This window comes from Cricetulus griseus, chromosome 7 (assembly GCF_003668045.3).
Source record: "Cricetulus griseus strain 17A/GY chromosome 7, alternate assembly CriGri-PICRH-1.0, whole genome shotgun sequence".
In the NCBI taxonomy this organism is placed as follows: domain Eukaryota; kingdom Metazoa; phylum Chordata; class Mammalia; order Rodentia; family Cricetidae; genus Cricetulus; species Cricetulus griseus.
In genome coordinates this window covers 73,257,184-73,272,464 of record NC_048600.1, presented here as the reverse complement: position 1 = coordinate 73,272,464, position 15,281 = coordinate 73,257,184, and the positions used below count along the sequence as shown (strand labels likewise).

The 15,281-nt window shown below is 48.7% G+C and overlaps 2 protein-coding genes across 2 annotated transcripts; both read right to left on the bottom strand.

Moving 5' to 3' along the window:
- Positions 1-157: 157 nt before the first annotated feature.
- Positions 158-4,360, bottom strand: CUNH1orf35 (chromosome unknown C1orf35 homolog). The gene is made up of 7 exons (XM_027427347.2): positions 2,617-4,360; positions 2,432-2,477; positions 2,252-2,334; positions 2,104-2,176; positions 1,912-1,997; positions 929-1,057; positions 158-804 (listed from the first exon to the last, which is right to left on the bottom strand). The coding sequence occupies exons 1-7, from the start codon at positions 2,859-2,861 to the stop codon at positions 684-686; spliced, it is 783 nt and encodes a 260-aa protein (XP_027283148.1). The 5' UTR covers positions 2,862-4,360; the 3' UTR covers positions 158-683.
- A 2,450-nt stretch (positions 4,361-6,810) lies between these two features.
- Positions 6,811-9,578, bottom strand: Mrpl55 (mitochondrial ribosomal protein L55). The gene is given in 6 exon segments (XM_027427358.2): positions 6,811-6,946; positions 6,948-6,990; positions 6,993-7,043; positions 7,757-7,962; positions 8,266-8,348; positions 9,414-9,578. Coding segments are annotated over 5 exon segments (414 nt in total). The 5' UTR covers positions 8,289-8,348; positions 9,414-9,578; the 3' UTR covers positions 6,811-6,855.
- Between the last annotated feature and the right edge of the window lie 5,703 nt (positions 9,579-15,281).

The following is a 15,281-nucleotide window of genomic DNA, read 5'->3' as shown; positions in this document are numbered from 1 at the left end:
TTCGTACAGAAGTTTGTTCTAACTCTTTGGCCTTGGGGTAGTCTCAAGGACAGGATTCTGGTCCCTAGACCCAGTGCCCTCAGGTATACTCGATGGACGCCCCATGCTAGGACCACAGGCTCCCAGCCTAATGTGCCCTCAGTGAGATGATACACTCTACTTTTAAAATACATTTACTTATGTACAAAGTGGGTTGATACAAAAAGTAGAAGTAACCAGATACACACACACACACACACACACACACACATACACACACACACACCTAAATCTCAAGGGCCTGAACTGTGGCAGCAGAAACAGGAATCTGGCCTTAGTCTCCTAGGCAACTGTATCTTCCTTGGAATGGGGGCAAGGCAAGTTACTACCCTCACACAGTCACCAGGCTGTGGTCACCCAGGACCCCACTCCTCAGCAACATGGGGTGGTTGCCACATCAGTTGCCTCCAAATGGCAAGATAGACTCCAAGGTCCAACAAGCTTGGTTCAGAATCCTACCAGAGAGCAGCCACCTGCCTTATCCCAGATAGGGATGGGATGGTTAGTCTGGGCAAGTAGGGAAGGGGCTGGTAGCCAATTGGCATCCAGTGACTACTCTTTATAGACCCCACAAAGCTTGGTGGTGGGCAAGGTCCCAGCTCAGGGCAACCAAGGCTCTGGTGTCCTTTGGTTTAGCCACATTCTCAGTCATCAGAGCCTCTGTCTTGTCGTCTTCGGGGTGGACTCCTTCCATTGTCCTGGCTATGTCCCCGCTTCCTCTTACAGCAGGGGGAGAAGTCAGAATCATGTCTCTGGTGTCTGGGCCTAGGAAGACAAGGATAACCAGATACTTGAAGGGTCTCTCACGCTGCCAAGCATCCCAGTAGGCTTGGCCAGCTCTGCCCCCCACTTCCTTAGTGCCCCCAAGGTAGAGTTGGGCCTAGCCTACCGAGGAGAGGGAGAGGATGGGCAGCTGTCAGTCTCCCTCTTGTGTTCTTTGTCTTTCTTCTTCTTGTGTTTCTTGTGTTTCTTCCTCTTTTTCTTCTTTTCTTTCTTGCTTTTCTTGTGACTCTCTGTACTGCAAGAGAGAATATAAATGGTCTTAAGTTTGAAGAACTGGAGTCAGCCAGCTGAAATCAGTGTTATAGTCTTGATCAGAGTAGGGCAAGGCAGGATAGGGCAGGGTCTATGCACCATAGCATTGTGCATTGATAATGTTGTAGGTTTATATTAATAAATGAGCTTAATATTAGGCTCCTAATCCAATCTACAGGCTAAGCTCCCCTTGGGAATGCTGCCAACCTGGGTGCCCCCCTTCTCGATATGTAGCCTTCTCGATATGTAGTCTAGCCAGGAAATCACTAAGTACAAAGTTGAGTTGACAAAAAAAGCAGAAGTAACCAGACAGACACACAACTAAATCCCTGGGCCTGGAAACTAGCTGGTGGAAACTCAGATCAATCTGCCTCTGTCTACCAACTAGGATTAAAGAAAGGCAAGCACCACCACTTGTAGCTTCATATTTTAACTGCTCCACCTCCCATCAAACTGGCCAGCATCATGGCTCTGTCTGAGTGACACCTTCCTGTTTGCAACCATCACCCTTGCTGGCCCTCAATGGCAGCTACAGAGACACTCCCTCTTTCAGGCATCTGGATGGGCAGGCACATCCAGCCTGGAGGTGGAGGCCCAACAACTTCAGTAAAGCCAAAAGAACTAAGGGCAGTGCTTGGTTCCATCAAAAAAAAAAAAAAAAAAAAAAAAAAAAGACCTGGCACTTAACCTCCCAGTATACCTGTGGGTCTGGACACCCAGTATCTCCTGTGAATACACTCTTAGTGCAGTGTGCACAACTCACATAGGATGCCAGCAAGAGACTCAAAAGCGCACACACAGAGTAGGTAGAATAAGTATTCAGACTCCTCAACTTACTCCAGTTCGGCCTTGTCCTCAGCACGAGGCTTCTTCCTGGCAGCAGATGGGGTGGTGCTTGGGCCTTCGCTGTCCACGCGGTGGTGCTATATAGAAGCGCAGCTGTAGGGAGGGACACCCAGGGAGTCCCGCCCCACGTCTCCCCAGACATCCCCAAGCCCAGGATCCTGAGCATTTGGGCCGACAGTTTACCGTGAACACTGACAGCCCAAGCTTGGCAGCCTCTTTGTCTTCCCGGGATAGTGCCACACGGCCTGCGGAACCACTGCAAAAGACAGAACATTGAGGACAGTTCTGGACCACCGCCCAGTCCTGCCCCCTTCTACCCAACCCGCCGCACCTGGCGCTGCCCAGGCCCAGCAGCCGGTCCACGCCTTTGTCCTCAGGATCGCCTCCTTCCCGTTTGCAGATCTCTACGAAGTCCTGAGGAAGCGGGGAGTGGGGGTGGGGAGAGGTTCTAGGCCGGTACAGATAGAGCCCCGCCAGCCCTGAGGACCCTGAACCCGCACCCCAGACTCACCTCTTTGCTCAGGCCGGTGGGCTGTTTTCTCACGTTCTTGTAACCTCTGCGAGGGTCGAGGGTACACGTCAAGGGGCATGAGCCCGTAGCCTTCCTCCCCTGCCCAGCCTACATCTAGCCCCGCCCCGGGGCCACCCAGATCCCATCCCCGGAGCTCGCAGTCGCCCCGCAGCCCAGAAACTCACAGTGCGGCCAGCAGCGCCTCGCGTTCCGCCTCGCGCACAGCCGCCAGCTCTTCCTCACGGCTCGGGCCGGCACACGGCGCGCGGTCCTTCGCGTACCAGGTGAGGTCGCGGCCCTTCTGCCAGCGGCCCACTGGCGCCATCAGCGAGTTGCCTAGGTAGTTCTCCCTCTGCTTGTCGGTCTTCACATCCTCCCAATTGAACTGGTCCTGTCCGCCACGCACGCCGCCGCGACTGGAGCCGAACATGGCGACGGAGCCGCTCGCTGCACAATCTCCAGTACCCGCAGCCCGAGCGTCAGATTCCCGCAGCACTCGGCCGCCGGACGCTCGCCGTGACGTCACTTGTGCGCCTGCGCGTCTCACTAAGGTGTCCGCGCGCCTGCGCTCTGCATGGCTCGGGCAACCTCAGCCTCGAGAGCCCTCTTTCCACCCGGTGTTCAAGTAGTAACTCATTCACAGGCGCATCTTCATCCCATTTCCACGTGCGCCTGCGCACTAGCTCCTCGAAGAAACGGCTGCTGATCTCAGTGTCATGCGGTGGATTGGAATGCCAACAAACCTTGGTGACACCAGGAGGGGCCAGGGCCGGACAAAAGCCAGGCGTGCTAACTCAAAAGGAGTGGGGGTCCCAGGTCAGAGCTGAGATGAAGTAAATCCCTGGGACCATGAGTGGCGATTAAAGCCCCCAAAGAAACGCAGATCAACTCTTCTGTGTACTGGATGACACATTGTGTCACGAAAGTGAGATAAAGGCCACAAAGCACAAGCTTCCCTAAACCAGAGCGATCTGTGTTTTCTGCAGGTGACTTTACTGATGAAGTACGAAGAACAGAGCTAACTGCATTTGTTCTGATGGGGCATGACCAAGAATAACGAGTAACTAAGCTTCTTTGAATACAGGTTTAGTACTGTCATTTGGTTCTGGAAGAATCATTAGTTTTACCTGGCAGCCAATGAACGATCAAGTCGATGTCTGGACTAAAGCTTAAATGAGTGCAATTTTTCTGCATTATAGTCTTAGCCTTAACTGCCTGTAATAGACTGTGTGGCAACCCACACCCCTATTATCATTTTTAAAACATCCACTAGGGTTATATTTGAAGGCTGGGCCTTTGAGGTAATGAAGCAGAGCCTCACAGATTAGTGCCCCTACGAAGGGAACCCTGGAGAACTCACTTACATTCAGTCTCTAATATAAAATGAGATGTTAGCTGTCTAGAACCCAGAACAGATCTGTTGTCCCAACTCTATAGTGCTGGCATCCAGACTGTTTTGGGGAGTGGTGAGGATATAATGAATTTGACATGAACATGGGAACATCCCATGTTAATATTTCTCAAAAAGGGAATTTGGAATGTAAACAAATGTGGGAAGGAACACAAGAACGCCTGGGACCTTCTTCAGCTTCTACAGAATAGGGTGATGTTCCTATACCTCGACTGTTTTTCTGAAGACAGACATTGTTATGATTTACATAACCTTGAGCATGCTGGCCTGTGAAGCAGGCTCCCCTGCAGAACTGTAAATCTGTAGCTCTTGTTTTCAAAGGAGGTGAAAAATAAAAAAAACAAGCCTTGTCATGCAGATTGAACTCAAGTGCTGGGCTGCCTTAAGCCCCCTGGTTTCCAGTTCTCCCAGAATTAATCAGGAGAGGCAACTTGGCCAACCTCTCTCAGTTTGTGTTTGAGATAGAGTTTTACCATGTACCCCTGGCTGGCCTCACAGAAATCCATCTGCCTCTACCTCCCAAGTGCTTCGATTAAAAGTATATGTGAGCTGGGCGTTGGTGGCAGATGCCTTTAATCCCAGCAATCGGGAGGCAGAGGCAGGTGGATCTCTGAGTTCGAGACAAGCCTGGTCTACAAGAGCTAGTTCCAGGACAGCCTTCAAAGCCACAGAGAAACCCTGTCTTGAAAAACCAAAAAAAGAACGTATGTGAACTACTACACCTCACCCTAGTATTTCTTTAGGGACCTATCTTGAGAGCAGCTGGATCACTCCCTTGTGAGAACTCCTCTGCCACTGCTTTTGGGGAAACTTCACATATTCTTTTTTTTTTTTTTTTTTTTTTTTAAGATTTTATTTATTTATTATGTATACAGTCTTCTGCCTGCATGCCAGCAGAGGGCACCAGATCTCATTCAAGGTGGTTGTGAGCCACCATGTGGTTGCTGGGAATTGAAATCAGGACCTCTGGAAGAACAGTCAGTGCTCTTAACAGCTGAGCCATCTCTCCAGCCCCTGAAACTTCACATATTCTATAAGATAAAACATGCATAAAATCTGCAACTGTGAGAACAAATTACTATTTATAAAGTACCCATGACTGGTGAGATGGCTGGGTGGGTATGGGCTCTTGCTGTCATGCCTGCTGAAACAAGTTTAATCCCCAGGACCCACATGGTGGAGAGAACCAACTTACACAATTTATCATTTAATCACCCACATGCCATAGGGTGTATGCCACTCTGCTAATTAAAGTACCCAGTCTGAACTGGGCCTGGTGACAAGAGTCTGTAATCCTAGGTCCCCAAGAGGCTAAAGCAGGAAGGTTGGTTGGAAGTTCAAGAGCTGCCTAGGCTTACAAAGAGATCTGAAAGCTAGTCTGGGCAACTTAGCAAGGCCCTGCCTCAACATAAGAAAGAGAAACAGAGCCACATCTTAATGATAGAGAGGTCTCAAGTTCCATCCCTAGTTTGAAAAATTATCCAACCTGGTGCTCTCTGTCATCCCAAACAGACCAAGACAACCCCATTTTTGTTCATGTCTTCATTCTGAACACATGCTGAGAACCTGCCAACAGCTTGTGAGGCACCTAGTACAAGCCCTGAGTTCATATCCTGGCTTTGGAGGACACAGCTGGAACTAGATCCCTCAGAACAAGATCACACTAGGTGGTGGTAGCACACGCCTTTAATCCCAGCACTCGGAAGGCAGAGGCAGGCGAAGCTCTGTGAGTTCGAGACCAGCCTGGTCTACAAGAGCTAGTTGCAGGACAGCCTCCAAAGCCACAGAGAAACCCTGTCTCAAAATAAAAACAAACAAAAAGAACAAGATCACACTAGGGATGGATGTATTACATGGATGGACCCAAGGGGAGCTGCACAGTTAAGGGAGCAGCAGTCATGTGGGCCACAGTAAAAAAGGAGCAAACCAGCCATCTCCCAGGAAAGATCTCCAGAAAGCAAGATAGCAACTTCTGGGGCCCTCACCGTTGACCAGGTATGCTAAGGACATAGAAGGCTCAGCTGCACTGTCTGACCACAAAATGCTTCACTAGGTGAAGCTAAGAGGGAAGCAGGGCTATGGGGCTGGGAGGGTATGGGACAAGTGTCCACACCAGTTTGGAGAAACTGACTACAGCCATGAAGGGCTATCTATGGTCACAGGCCTGCTTTTGAAGTTAGGTATTATATGCACTCTTGCATCTGGAGGAAGCCAGTGGGATTCAACATCAACATCAAGATGTACAAAGGTTCTGACAGCTGTTTATAGGCTTTGGTTTGTGTGGCCACTTATTCTGCAGATTGGAGCAGACAAGGGACTCCAGACACAGCCTGGCCGGGCAGCGACAGCATACGCCTTTAATCCAGGAGGCAGAGGCAGCCTGGTCTACAGAATAAGTTCCAGAACAGTCAGAGCTACACAGATACCTGTCTTGAAAACAAACAAAAAAGACACATAGCTTGGCCACACTCCTAAATCCCCAAGGACAGGAAAGTGTTTCTCCCTGGGTAGCCTTTTAGGGAAGGACCTGTAAAGGGAAGGGGTGAGAAAGATCACTGCAGGCTATGTGTGATCTAGGAGTTTAACTTGGAGGTTCCTAGGGGTAGGCAGGTAGAGCTTGCCTGGGTGCTTCCTGTCCATTGTCCATATACTTCACAACTAACTTTGTATCAGTGTTTAAAACCCAGAGGTTTGAAGCTGAGTGTTATGGCATACACCTTTAATCCCAGTACTTACGAGGCAGAATAAGGCCTGGTCAATGTAATGAGTTATAGACCAAACGGGGTGAGACTTTTGTCTTAAAAAATAAAACCCAACAAATAAAAAACCCACAGGTTTGACCTAAATGGACCCTAAACCCTCTGATCTGTTCTAACTCAGAGTCTTTCAATCTGGCTTTGAGCTGGCAGGTATTTTCCAGAAATGATGAGGGCTGGACTAACTACAAAAAAAGACAATGACAGGAGGCTATAGTTCAAAAATGTATAGTTTACAGACAGATGCCTCTCCATCCTTACAAATGTCTTTTGTGTGACTCCCTGACATAGTTACTTCTGGTCTTGGTCCAAAACTGTTTGTATCGTTCCATGTCAAAACTGTCAATCATCTGGCTCTTCCTCCCTCTTCTGCAGAAGCTGAGCCTCACGTTCCGGAGCCGGGCCCGGCGCTCTTCTGGAGATAGGGCATCTAGGTCTAGGGCATCTGCATGGGGACAAGTGAGGTGTATGCCATTGGGGAGTCAGGATAGTGACTGGGGAAGACACTGGACCTCTTCTACCTATGCCTTATCCCTGCTGACCTACTCGGTATAGATTTGGTTGGCCTTGCTTTCCCTTCAAAACAATGGTTTCTACTCTTTTTCCCTAGATTTAATGTGTTTTTTTAAGACAGAGTTTTAATTAGTCCAAAAAGCCCTTGAACTCACAAAGATCATCCTCAGCTTCCAGATGCTATGATTACAGATGTGCCACCATGCCTGGTTTTATGTGGTCCTGGAACTATGGCTTTGTGTCGTAGGCAAGTACTCTACCAACTAGAACACTCTAGCCCAGATTTGGTATTTTGTTTTGTTTTTAAACGGACTTGTTAAGCCTGGCTTGGTGACACAGGCCTATAATCTCAGCACTTAAAGAGGCAGGAAGATTGGAGGCCAAGGTCAGTCTCAGTATGTAAAGTCAAAGTTAGCCTGGTTTCATAACCCTGTACCAATAAACAAGAACACCCCCCCCCCCAATATAACTAATCTGTTTGTTCTAATTTTGGTGACTGGAGTTTTTGGTGTAAATTCCTCTGACAACTTGTCCCCCTAGTCCTCTGAAGTAGTATAGTGACTTTAGCTACATATGCAACTCCAATCCCAAGTACTGGCACTGAGCCCCAATACTATGGTTCAGCAAGTACCTGCTGAAAGAAGCTTACCGCTAGCATTCGTCGTGGCTCCCGGTATCGGATGTGGATAGTGGAACCATCCTGCTTGACCAACAACACAGGGTAGAGGCGAGCATAGGCCTGGCGGCGCAGTCGAGTAAGTGAAGCTCTGCTGCTGTCAGCTGTCCAAGAGGATGTGTGGAGGTGGCAGGGTGCAGGAAAGGCTGTCCTCACAGCACAGTGCCTCAGTTGGCTACAGACAGACATGCAAACTCTGGTTGATAGATAGTAGTGAGCCAGATGGCACCAAGTGCCAAGCCAGCCAGTCACTGCCAGGGTATGACAAGAGAACTGCCCAGCAACCAGACACTAGCAAAGATTGATAATTCATATTTAGAGACCTCTGTTGAGCTATTAGCATAGTCAAAGCAGTCTATTGTGGGTGGCTCAGGGCACAACAAGCCTTCCAGCACTGAGGAAAGGGGATAATAGCCCCTTCCTGGAGAGGACAGGGTGTCTTGGAATATACCTGAGGGGACTGGAATTCCATGCTTACCCAAGCAGGCTAACCAAAGGCATTGTTTTTCTTAGAGCTGTGGTGGCACGAGGAAACAGTCACTAGCCCAGATGTAGGACCTGCTAGGTAAGGGGAAAAAAACAAAACTTATTTTTCCACTTATTGTCCTAAATCTTGGCCTGGATCTAAGTCAGACCCAGGTGCATTTCTAGCAGCATATCCAGTTGTCCCTTGGTACTCATAGGGAATTGGCTCCAGGAGCCCCCTACAGATAAACTGACAGATTGTTAGCCTTTTGCTGTACAATGGCATAGTATTTACATATAATCTGTGCACTGGTTCTCAAGTGCCTTAAATCACTTAGAATACCTAAAAGAATACAAAGCCAGGTGTGGAAGTGCATGCCTGTATTTCCAACACTAGAGGCAGAGGCAGAGGCAGGAGGTTCAGGAGTTCAAGGCTATCCTATCACACAGGGAATTAAAGGTCAGGCTGTGTTACTTGAGACTCTCTATCAAAAAAGTGAAGCAAACAACCTGAGAGTATACAAAAGTCAAACAACAGTTATTAAACCATTTTGTTTACAAAACAAAAACCCTAGGTTCAATGTAGACTCAAAAACAAAACAAAAACAAACAGTTTCAGTCTGTGGTTTAGATTCTCGGTTATGGAAGACCAGGTATGAGATCACTGTGTCACCTGCCAGTCTATCGTACTGCCTTCCTGGCCTCGAATTAGAACAGCCTGTGGAGACTTTTTACAAAAGCAGCTACCAAGGTCCTATCCTCCAAAGAATGAGTCAGTCTTCAGCAGGACCGAGGCCCACCCATTCCTGAAGGTTATGGAATCTTCCCCTGGCTTTCGTTTTAGTTTTCATAACAATACGTCGAGGTGACCATTATCAAGCCTGCTTACGGACGGGAAAAGAAGCTAGGGCTAGTCCCAGAGTGGTCTAAGCAGGTGGAAGTCGAGTGTCCTACACTCAGCAAGATTAAACCAGGCAGAGGATATAGATTAGGAGGTTCCCACCTTGGGAGGGAACCGAGAGGCTCGAAAGCGGCGATCCTGCTGGTCATTGTCCCAAGTCCGGGACCTTCTTTTCCTCTCTAGCAACGACGAGACCCAGCGTGAGAAGCCCCCTCCCATTCTGATGGGCCGGTTGTTGCCGGCGCCCAGGAGACTCCAACCTGCGGCCGCCACCTTAGCATTGGAGGGACCTCGCAGACCCGCCGTGCAGGACTTTACTCAGTAGGTGGGAAACTGAGGCCCAGCCACCGGGTCTCTGTAGACGATGATCCTTCACCGTGACCCAGTTCTCGGGGAGGGGGGCTGTCGCACGATGATGACGTCACACAACGCTGGGCCGCCGTCCTCCGTTAGGGGCGGGGTAAGACCAGGTGGGCGTGATTGAGGCTGACCGAAGCCTGCTTAGTTATCCCGGTTCGCCGGATGCTGCTGACTAGGCTTTGCCGCGGGGGGCGAAGCTGGGAGAGTAGGCGAGGCCCGCGCACTACCCTGGCCCTACTCAGTGTGGGCCGGAGGTGGTCGGGACTCTGGGACTTTCCGGGGTGTAGGCTGCACGGCGCTGTGCAGTGCGTGGATGAAAGCAGGACAGCATTGCTACGGCCCCCTGAGCGTCCTTGGTATCTTAAGTTACCACTCCTGGTTGTTTTCCAGGTTTGCTCCGGAGCCGATGGTCGCCCATAGGACCCTTTCTCTCAGCAAGTACACGGCTTGTCTGGGGACTCGTAGTGGGTCCAGGATTGGAAGACAGACATCCAAGCGCCAAGTCGGGATGGCCAAGCACCCAACGTGAAGGAGCTGGAGTCACCCGTAAGGAGTATCATTAGATAACAATCGGTTCTCCAGAGCCAAACTACACAATTTTTCAAGCATTCGACTGGTATCTCCTGAGTAGCCCGACCCTAAGGGGTCGTGAAGCTCTCCACCGTCTTGAACTTGTGGTAACGGTTATTGTGAGCCCAGGAAAGTGTGCTGCTATGCAGGCTACAGGACTCTTTCCAGAGTTTCTCAGGAAGTCTGGAGAAGGTTGTCTATTTTCTTGTGCTGCCTTTAGAGGCTTTTGTCACATTGGGCCCTTGATGTCATTGTGCCAGAACTTTTTCCTTCCCCCTTTCTTGTCTTTTTTCATCCCCTTAGGTTGCTCTGGTCAATTTATTTACCTGTCTCCTCCTAGAGTTGTCCCGCATGTCGGCATAGGTCTACCAAGGGACACAAAATGAGAAGTCGTATTTTGTTTTGATTTGTTTTTGCAGCCTGTCAGTCAGCCTTCAGAGCTGACTTGCAAGTGTCGTTTTCTGGAGCTAGAAAGCATGGGCCACAGAGCTGCCCTCACTGCCAACTCACTCATGCAGCTGTAAACTGGTGCCTGTAGGATTCCCAACAGGAAGTTCCAGTCCAGCTTCCTTACAAACGCCGGGTGATCTCCCATCAGCCATTGAGCCCTGGCAATGGCCTAGGAGCCACATAGGCATTGTCTGAGGAAAGGACTGTTAAGCTTTTCTGCTTTCCTCTAGCCAGCTGTGCCCCAGTAGCCTTCTTGTTCTATAGTCATGCTGTCAGAACAGCTGGGAAGGATTCCTCTGAGTACTACTGAAAGTGTCTGACCTTTTTGTTTGTTTTTTGAGACTTGGTTTCTCTGTGTAACAGTCCTGGCTGTCCTGGAACTCACTTTGTAGACCAGGCTGGCTTCGAATTCACAGAGATCCTCCTGCCTCTGCCTTCCGAGAGCTGGGATTACAGGTGTGCCCCACCACCACCTGTCGCAAATGTCTGATTTTATAGATAAGTGAGCTCCAGTAGAGTGTACTGAATGTTGGGATAATTTTTTTGTATACCATGTGAAGATGTGTCTCTGTCCTTCCTCGCTTGTCTAAGGCACTTTCTGATTGTTTTAATAAATAGCTGATTGGCTAGGCAGGAGATAATAGGGAGGACTCCCAGAACTCTGGGAAAGAATCTGAGGCATGGGAGATTGCCTGCCACATGGGAAGGAAGTAGGGCATATGGTATTGAGTAGAGGTAACCGAGCCACATGGCAGAACTTGGATTAATATACACAGGTTAATTTAAGTTTTAAGAGTTACTTGTGAATAAGCCTAAACTAAGGCCAAATGTTCATAAATAATAAGTCTCAGTGTCATTATTCAGCAGCCGGCAGTCCAAAGAAAGCTCTGCTATTGAGGGCATCACACACCTGTGGCAGGCTAGCTTTGAGTTTATGAGGCGCTGAGAACTTAGATGTGTCTTCTGTTCTCCACTGAACCTATCACTAAATTCTGAGATTCATTTTCATTGTCTGAGGTTCTGTCTGTTGTCCCAATTAGGGAACCAAAAATTGCTTTGAATACAGTAATAATAAAGAGAATTTGAATATGTCTTAAATATGTTATAGATAGAGTGGAAGGGACAAAAGAATAAGGCTATTTATTTGTTTACTTATTTTTGTGACAGGGTTTCACTATGTAGTCCTGGCTATCCTGGAACTCATTCTGTGGACTAGGCTGACCTTGAACTCACAAAGATCCGTCTTACCTGTGGCTCATGGCTTGGATTAAAGGTGTGCGCTACCATGTCCCGCATATAAGCCCTTTTTTTTATTTTAAAGATTTCTTTATTTTTGTGTATACAGTGATCTGTCTTGCATGTATGCCTGCAGGCCAGAAGAGGGCACCAGATTTCATTATAGATGAACAACAAGGTGAGCCACCTTGTTGTTTCTGGGATTTGAACTCAGAACCTCTGGAAGAGCAGCCAGTGCATTTAACCTCTGAGCCAACCCTCCAGCCCCAATAAGGCCATTTTTTAAACTCACAGCTTTAAACCAGAAGAGGAGGAGAGAAAAGACCCTTGCTCTTCTTTGTTTCCTTTGTGCTGAACTTCACCTGTCAAGGCCTGCTTTTCAAAAGAACCAGCCATAAGTAGCAAACTCTCTTTATGAACCAGACTTGGTATCTCACACCTATAATCCCAGCACTCAGGAATCTGAGGCAGGAATATTGTCAGGAGGGTAAGGCCAACCTAGGCTATATAGTGAGTTCCAGTCTAGCTTTGTCTATATAGCAAGTTCCAGAACATACAAAGCTACACAGAGAGAGATACTTTCTGAAAAAAACAAACCCCAAAATAAATAAATAAAAATTAAGGATCCTAGTGTTTGACCCTAGGAAAACTCATGCCTCCGGGGTCCCAGCCCAGGACTGCGGTCACCCTAATCACCAGGCAGATTTGAAAACTTGCTGCAAACTGCATGAGGCTTTATTGTTGTTTAACGAGCTAACCCCATGTTAGCTCGGGTCTTTCACCCACCCGCCATGGCAGATGGCTAGCAAAGACAGCTCGAAGGGGCTGCAGAGAGATCTTGTAGGGCAGCGTAAGGGGAGTGTCTAGGGGTACGCACAGGCTCAGGATTGGTGTGCCTCCAGGCTTGGAGGACTTGCCCTGTGTTGATTGGCCAACTGGTTGTTATGGCCCATAAGCCCTCCAAGGGTGGTTACTATGCTCTTCGAGTCATTGCTGTGCACTTGTCTGTAAAGCACACCCAGAGCTGTAAAGCATAGCGCCGCCAGCTAACTTCTGATTGGTTCCTTGCCACGAGGCAGGCATCTGACTTCTAGTGACTAGGACAAGGTCATGGTGAGCACGTGTTACTGTCATGGCTGCTGAAATGGGGAGCTGGTCCCTTTACTAGGATATTCCACAAAGGGATATAGGTGTCTGCTGCCAGGTTTGACTACCTGATTTGGATCCCAGAAACTCTTGTGATGGAAGGAGAGAACTCATTCCTGCAGATTATCCTCTGACATCCATGAGTGCATCACATTACAGTGTTCCCCTTCACACAGAAAATAAATACAACATAATTTAAAAATAAAAACCAAAACCTCTTCTCATTTTCCTTCCACATTGGTAATTAACAGACTGCAGTCTTTGCAGCTGTGATTTTGCCTCTAACTTGAGCACCTTGCCTACAGTTCTGAACTTTCCTGCTGGTCCACTGCAATTTCAAAACCTGCCCCAGGCTGATCCAGCCTACTGGAGCTCAATGGAGTGTTTGTGTGCTTCCAGGGAGACCAGAAGCAAGCAAGCGACAGGAATACAGTGTCTTGAGAGAGGAAGTCAGAATGTGGAGTTTGTGTGAGGACTGAGTGAATGTGGCTTGGGCCTGGGTTACTTCTTTTCCATGCTCTGGGACTCGAAGCTTCGGGTTCTGGGATTCTATCTCAAAGGATAAGGTAGAGGAGACACACTTGATGCTGATCTGTGCCTTACATAAAAATATATGTGGGTGTATGAGAACACATGACATGCTGATGGGGAATTAGGGAGGGAGGTGAATGTCTGTTTTCAAATGAGCACCCTACAGAAAGGTGATGTTAGGCAAGATCACCACCATGGGCCTCCCAGTTTCAAGAAATGCTCATGCAACCAAAGCCCTTGTTGGTAGGTGGGACAACTAAGGCGGGGACTTTCTACCAAGCAAAATTAGTACCCAGGAAGTGTACATTTGTAAAGACAGCAACCTGCCACCATGCCTCATTTCCAAAAGGGACACACAAGGTTCTTTTTGCTTGAGAGTGAAGGGACCAGCCCCGCATTTCGGCAGCCATGACAGTAACATGTGTAGCTATGACCTTGTCTTAGTCACTAGAGGTTAGGTGCCTGCCTCGTGACAAGGAACCAATCAGAAGTTAGCTGGCGGCGCTATGCTTTACAGCTCTGGGTGTGCTTTTATGGACAAGTGCACAGCAATGATGCGCAGAGCATAGCAACCACCCTGGAAGGGCCTATGGGCCATAACAACCAGTTGGCCAATCAACACAGGACAAGCCCTCCAAGCCTGGAGGCACACCAATCCTGAGCCTGTGCGTACCCCTAGACACTCCCCTCATGCTGCCCTACAAGGTCGCTCGGCAGCCGGTTCGAGGGGTCTTTGCTAGCCATCTGCCATGGCGGGTGGGTGAAAGACCCAAGCTAACATGGGGTTAGCTGGTTAAAAAATAATAAAGTCTCATGCAGTTTGCATCAAGCTCTCGAATCTGCCTGGTGATTGGGGTGAGCGAGGTCATGGCCTGGGACCCTGGATACCAGAGTTTTTCCGGGGGTCTAACAAGAGGTTGATACGAACTAGAATAAGAACTCCAAGTTGTAAGATGTGATGTGATAGGGACCTCCTCTTAAGGACTTTAGTGTAAAAACTGGCTTCTCCTTATGTCTTTAAACCAGTGGTGTGTTACAATGAGGGTCGTTATGCTGGCTGATTTTTGTGTGTCAACCAGACAAACTAGAGTCATCAGAGAGAAAGGAGTCTCAGTTGAGGAAATGCCTCCTTAAGATCATGCTGTAGGCAAGCCTGTGGGACATTTTCTTGATTAGTGAGTGATGGGGGAGGGCTCAGCCCATTGTGGATGGGGCCATCCCTGGGCTGGTGGTTCTGGATTCTATTAGAAAGCAGGCTTAGCAAGCCATTAGAAGCAAGCCAGTAAGCAACACCCCACCACCACCACCACCACCACCACCACCATGGTCTCTGTTAAGCTGGAAGCTTCACCCCAGCCCCTGGCATCCATATACCCAAAGAGTCTGGGCTGTTAGGATAAAGGCTTTGCCCCAGTCGCTGGCATCCATATACCCAAACAAGCTCAAGGACAATTCATTACAGTTTAGAAGGAATTCACAAGGCAGGCAAGGTGTAAATTTCAGTTTCCTGGTGAACGAAAATGAGGGCATGACCATTCTAAGGTATGGTTGAGAAGAGTTTTATTGTAGCTATGAGGGAGAGTACAGCCAGAGGCATCTGAAAGGGTCCAGAGCAGTGAGAGGAGTAGTAGACTAAACATGACCAGCAGACTGAACCAGGCCATGAGAAGGGCTGGGTGCAGGGGGTGGGGAGTAAGAGGTGAAGAGAAGAGGGACGACCAGGAGCCAAGAGCAGAGGACCAAGAGAGAGCATGGCTAAAATGGCAAGTTTTTATAGAACAGAGAAGCTGGGGAAGAGAAGCGAAGCCCTTGGGCTGGAGAGGTCTAGGGTAGGG

What these genes read in the sequence shown, in the direction of transcription:
- CUNH1orf35 (XM_027427347.2), bottom strand. Translation starts at nt 2,861, where the DNA reads ATGTTCGGCTCCAGTCGCGGCGGCGTGCGTGGCGGACAGGACCAGTTC. An exon ending in CCACCGGCCTGAGCAAAGAG is followed by an intron (nt 2,335 to 2,431) that starts GTGAGTCTGGGG and finishes CCGCTTCCTCAG; the next exon opens with GACTTCGTAGAGATCTGCAA. An exon ending in CCATCCTCTCCCTCTCCTCG is followed by an intron (nt 805 to 928) that starts GTAGGCTAGGCC and finishes TTGTCTTCCTAG; the next exon opens with GCCCAGACACCAGAGACATG.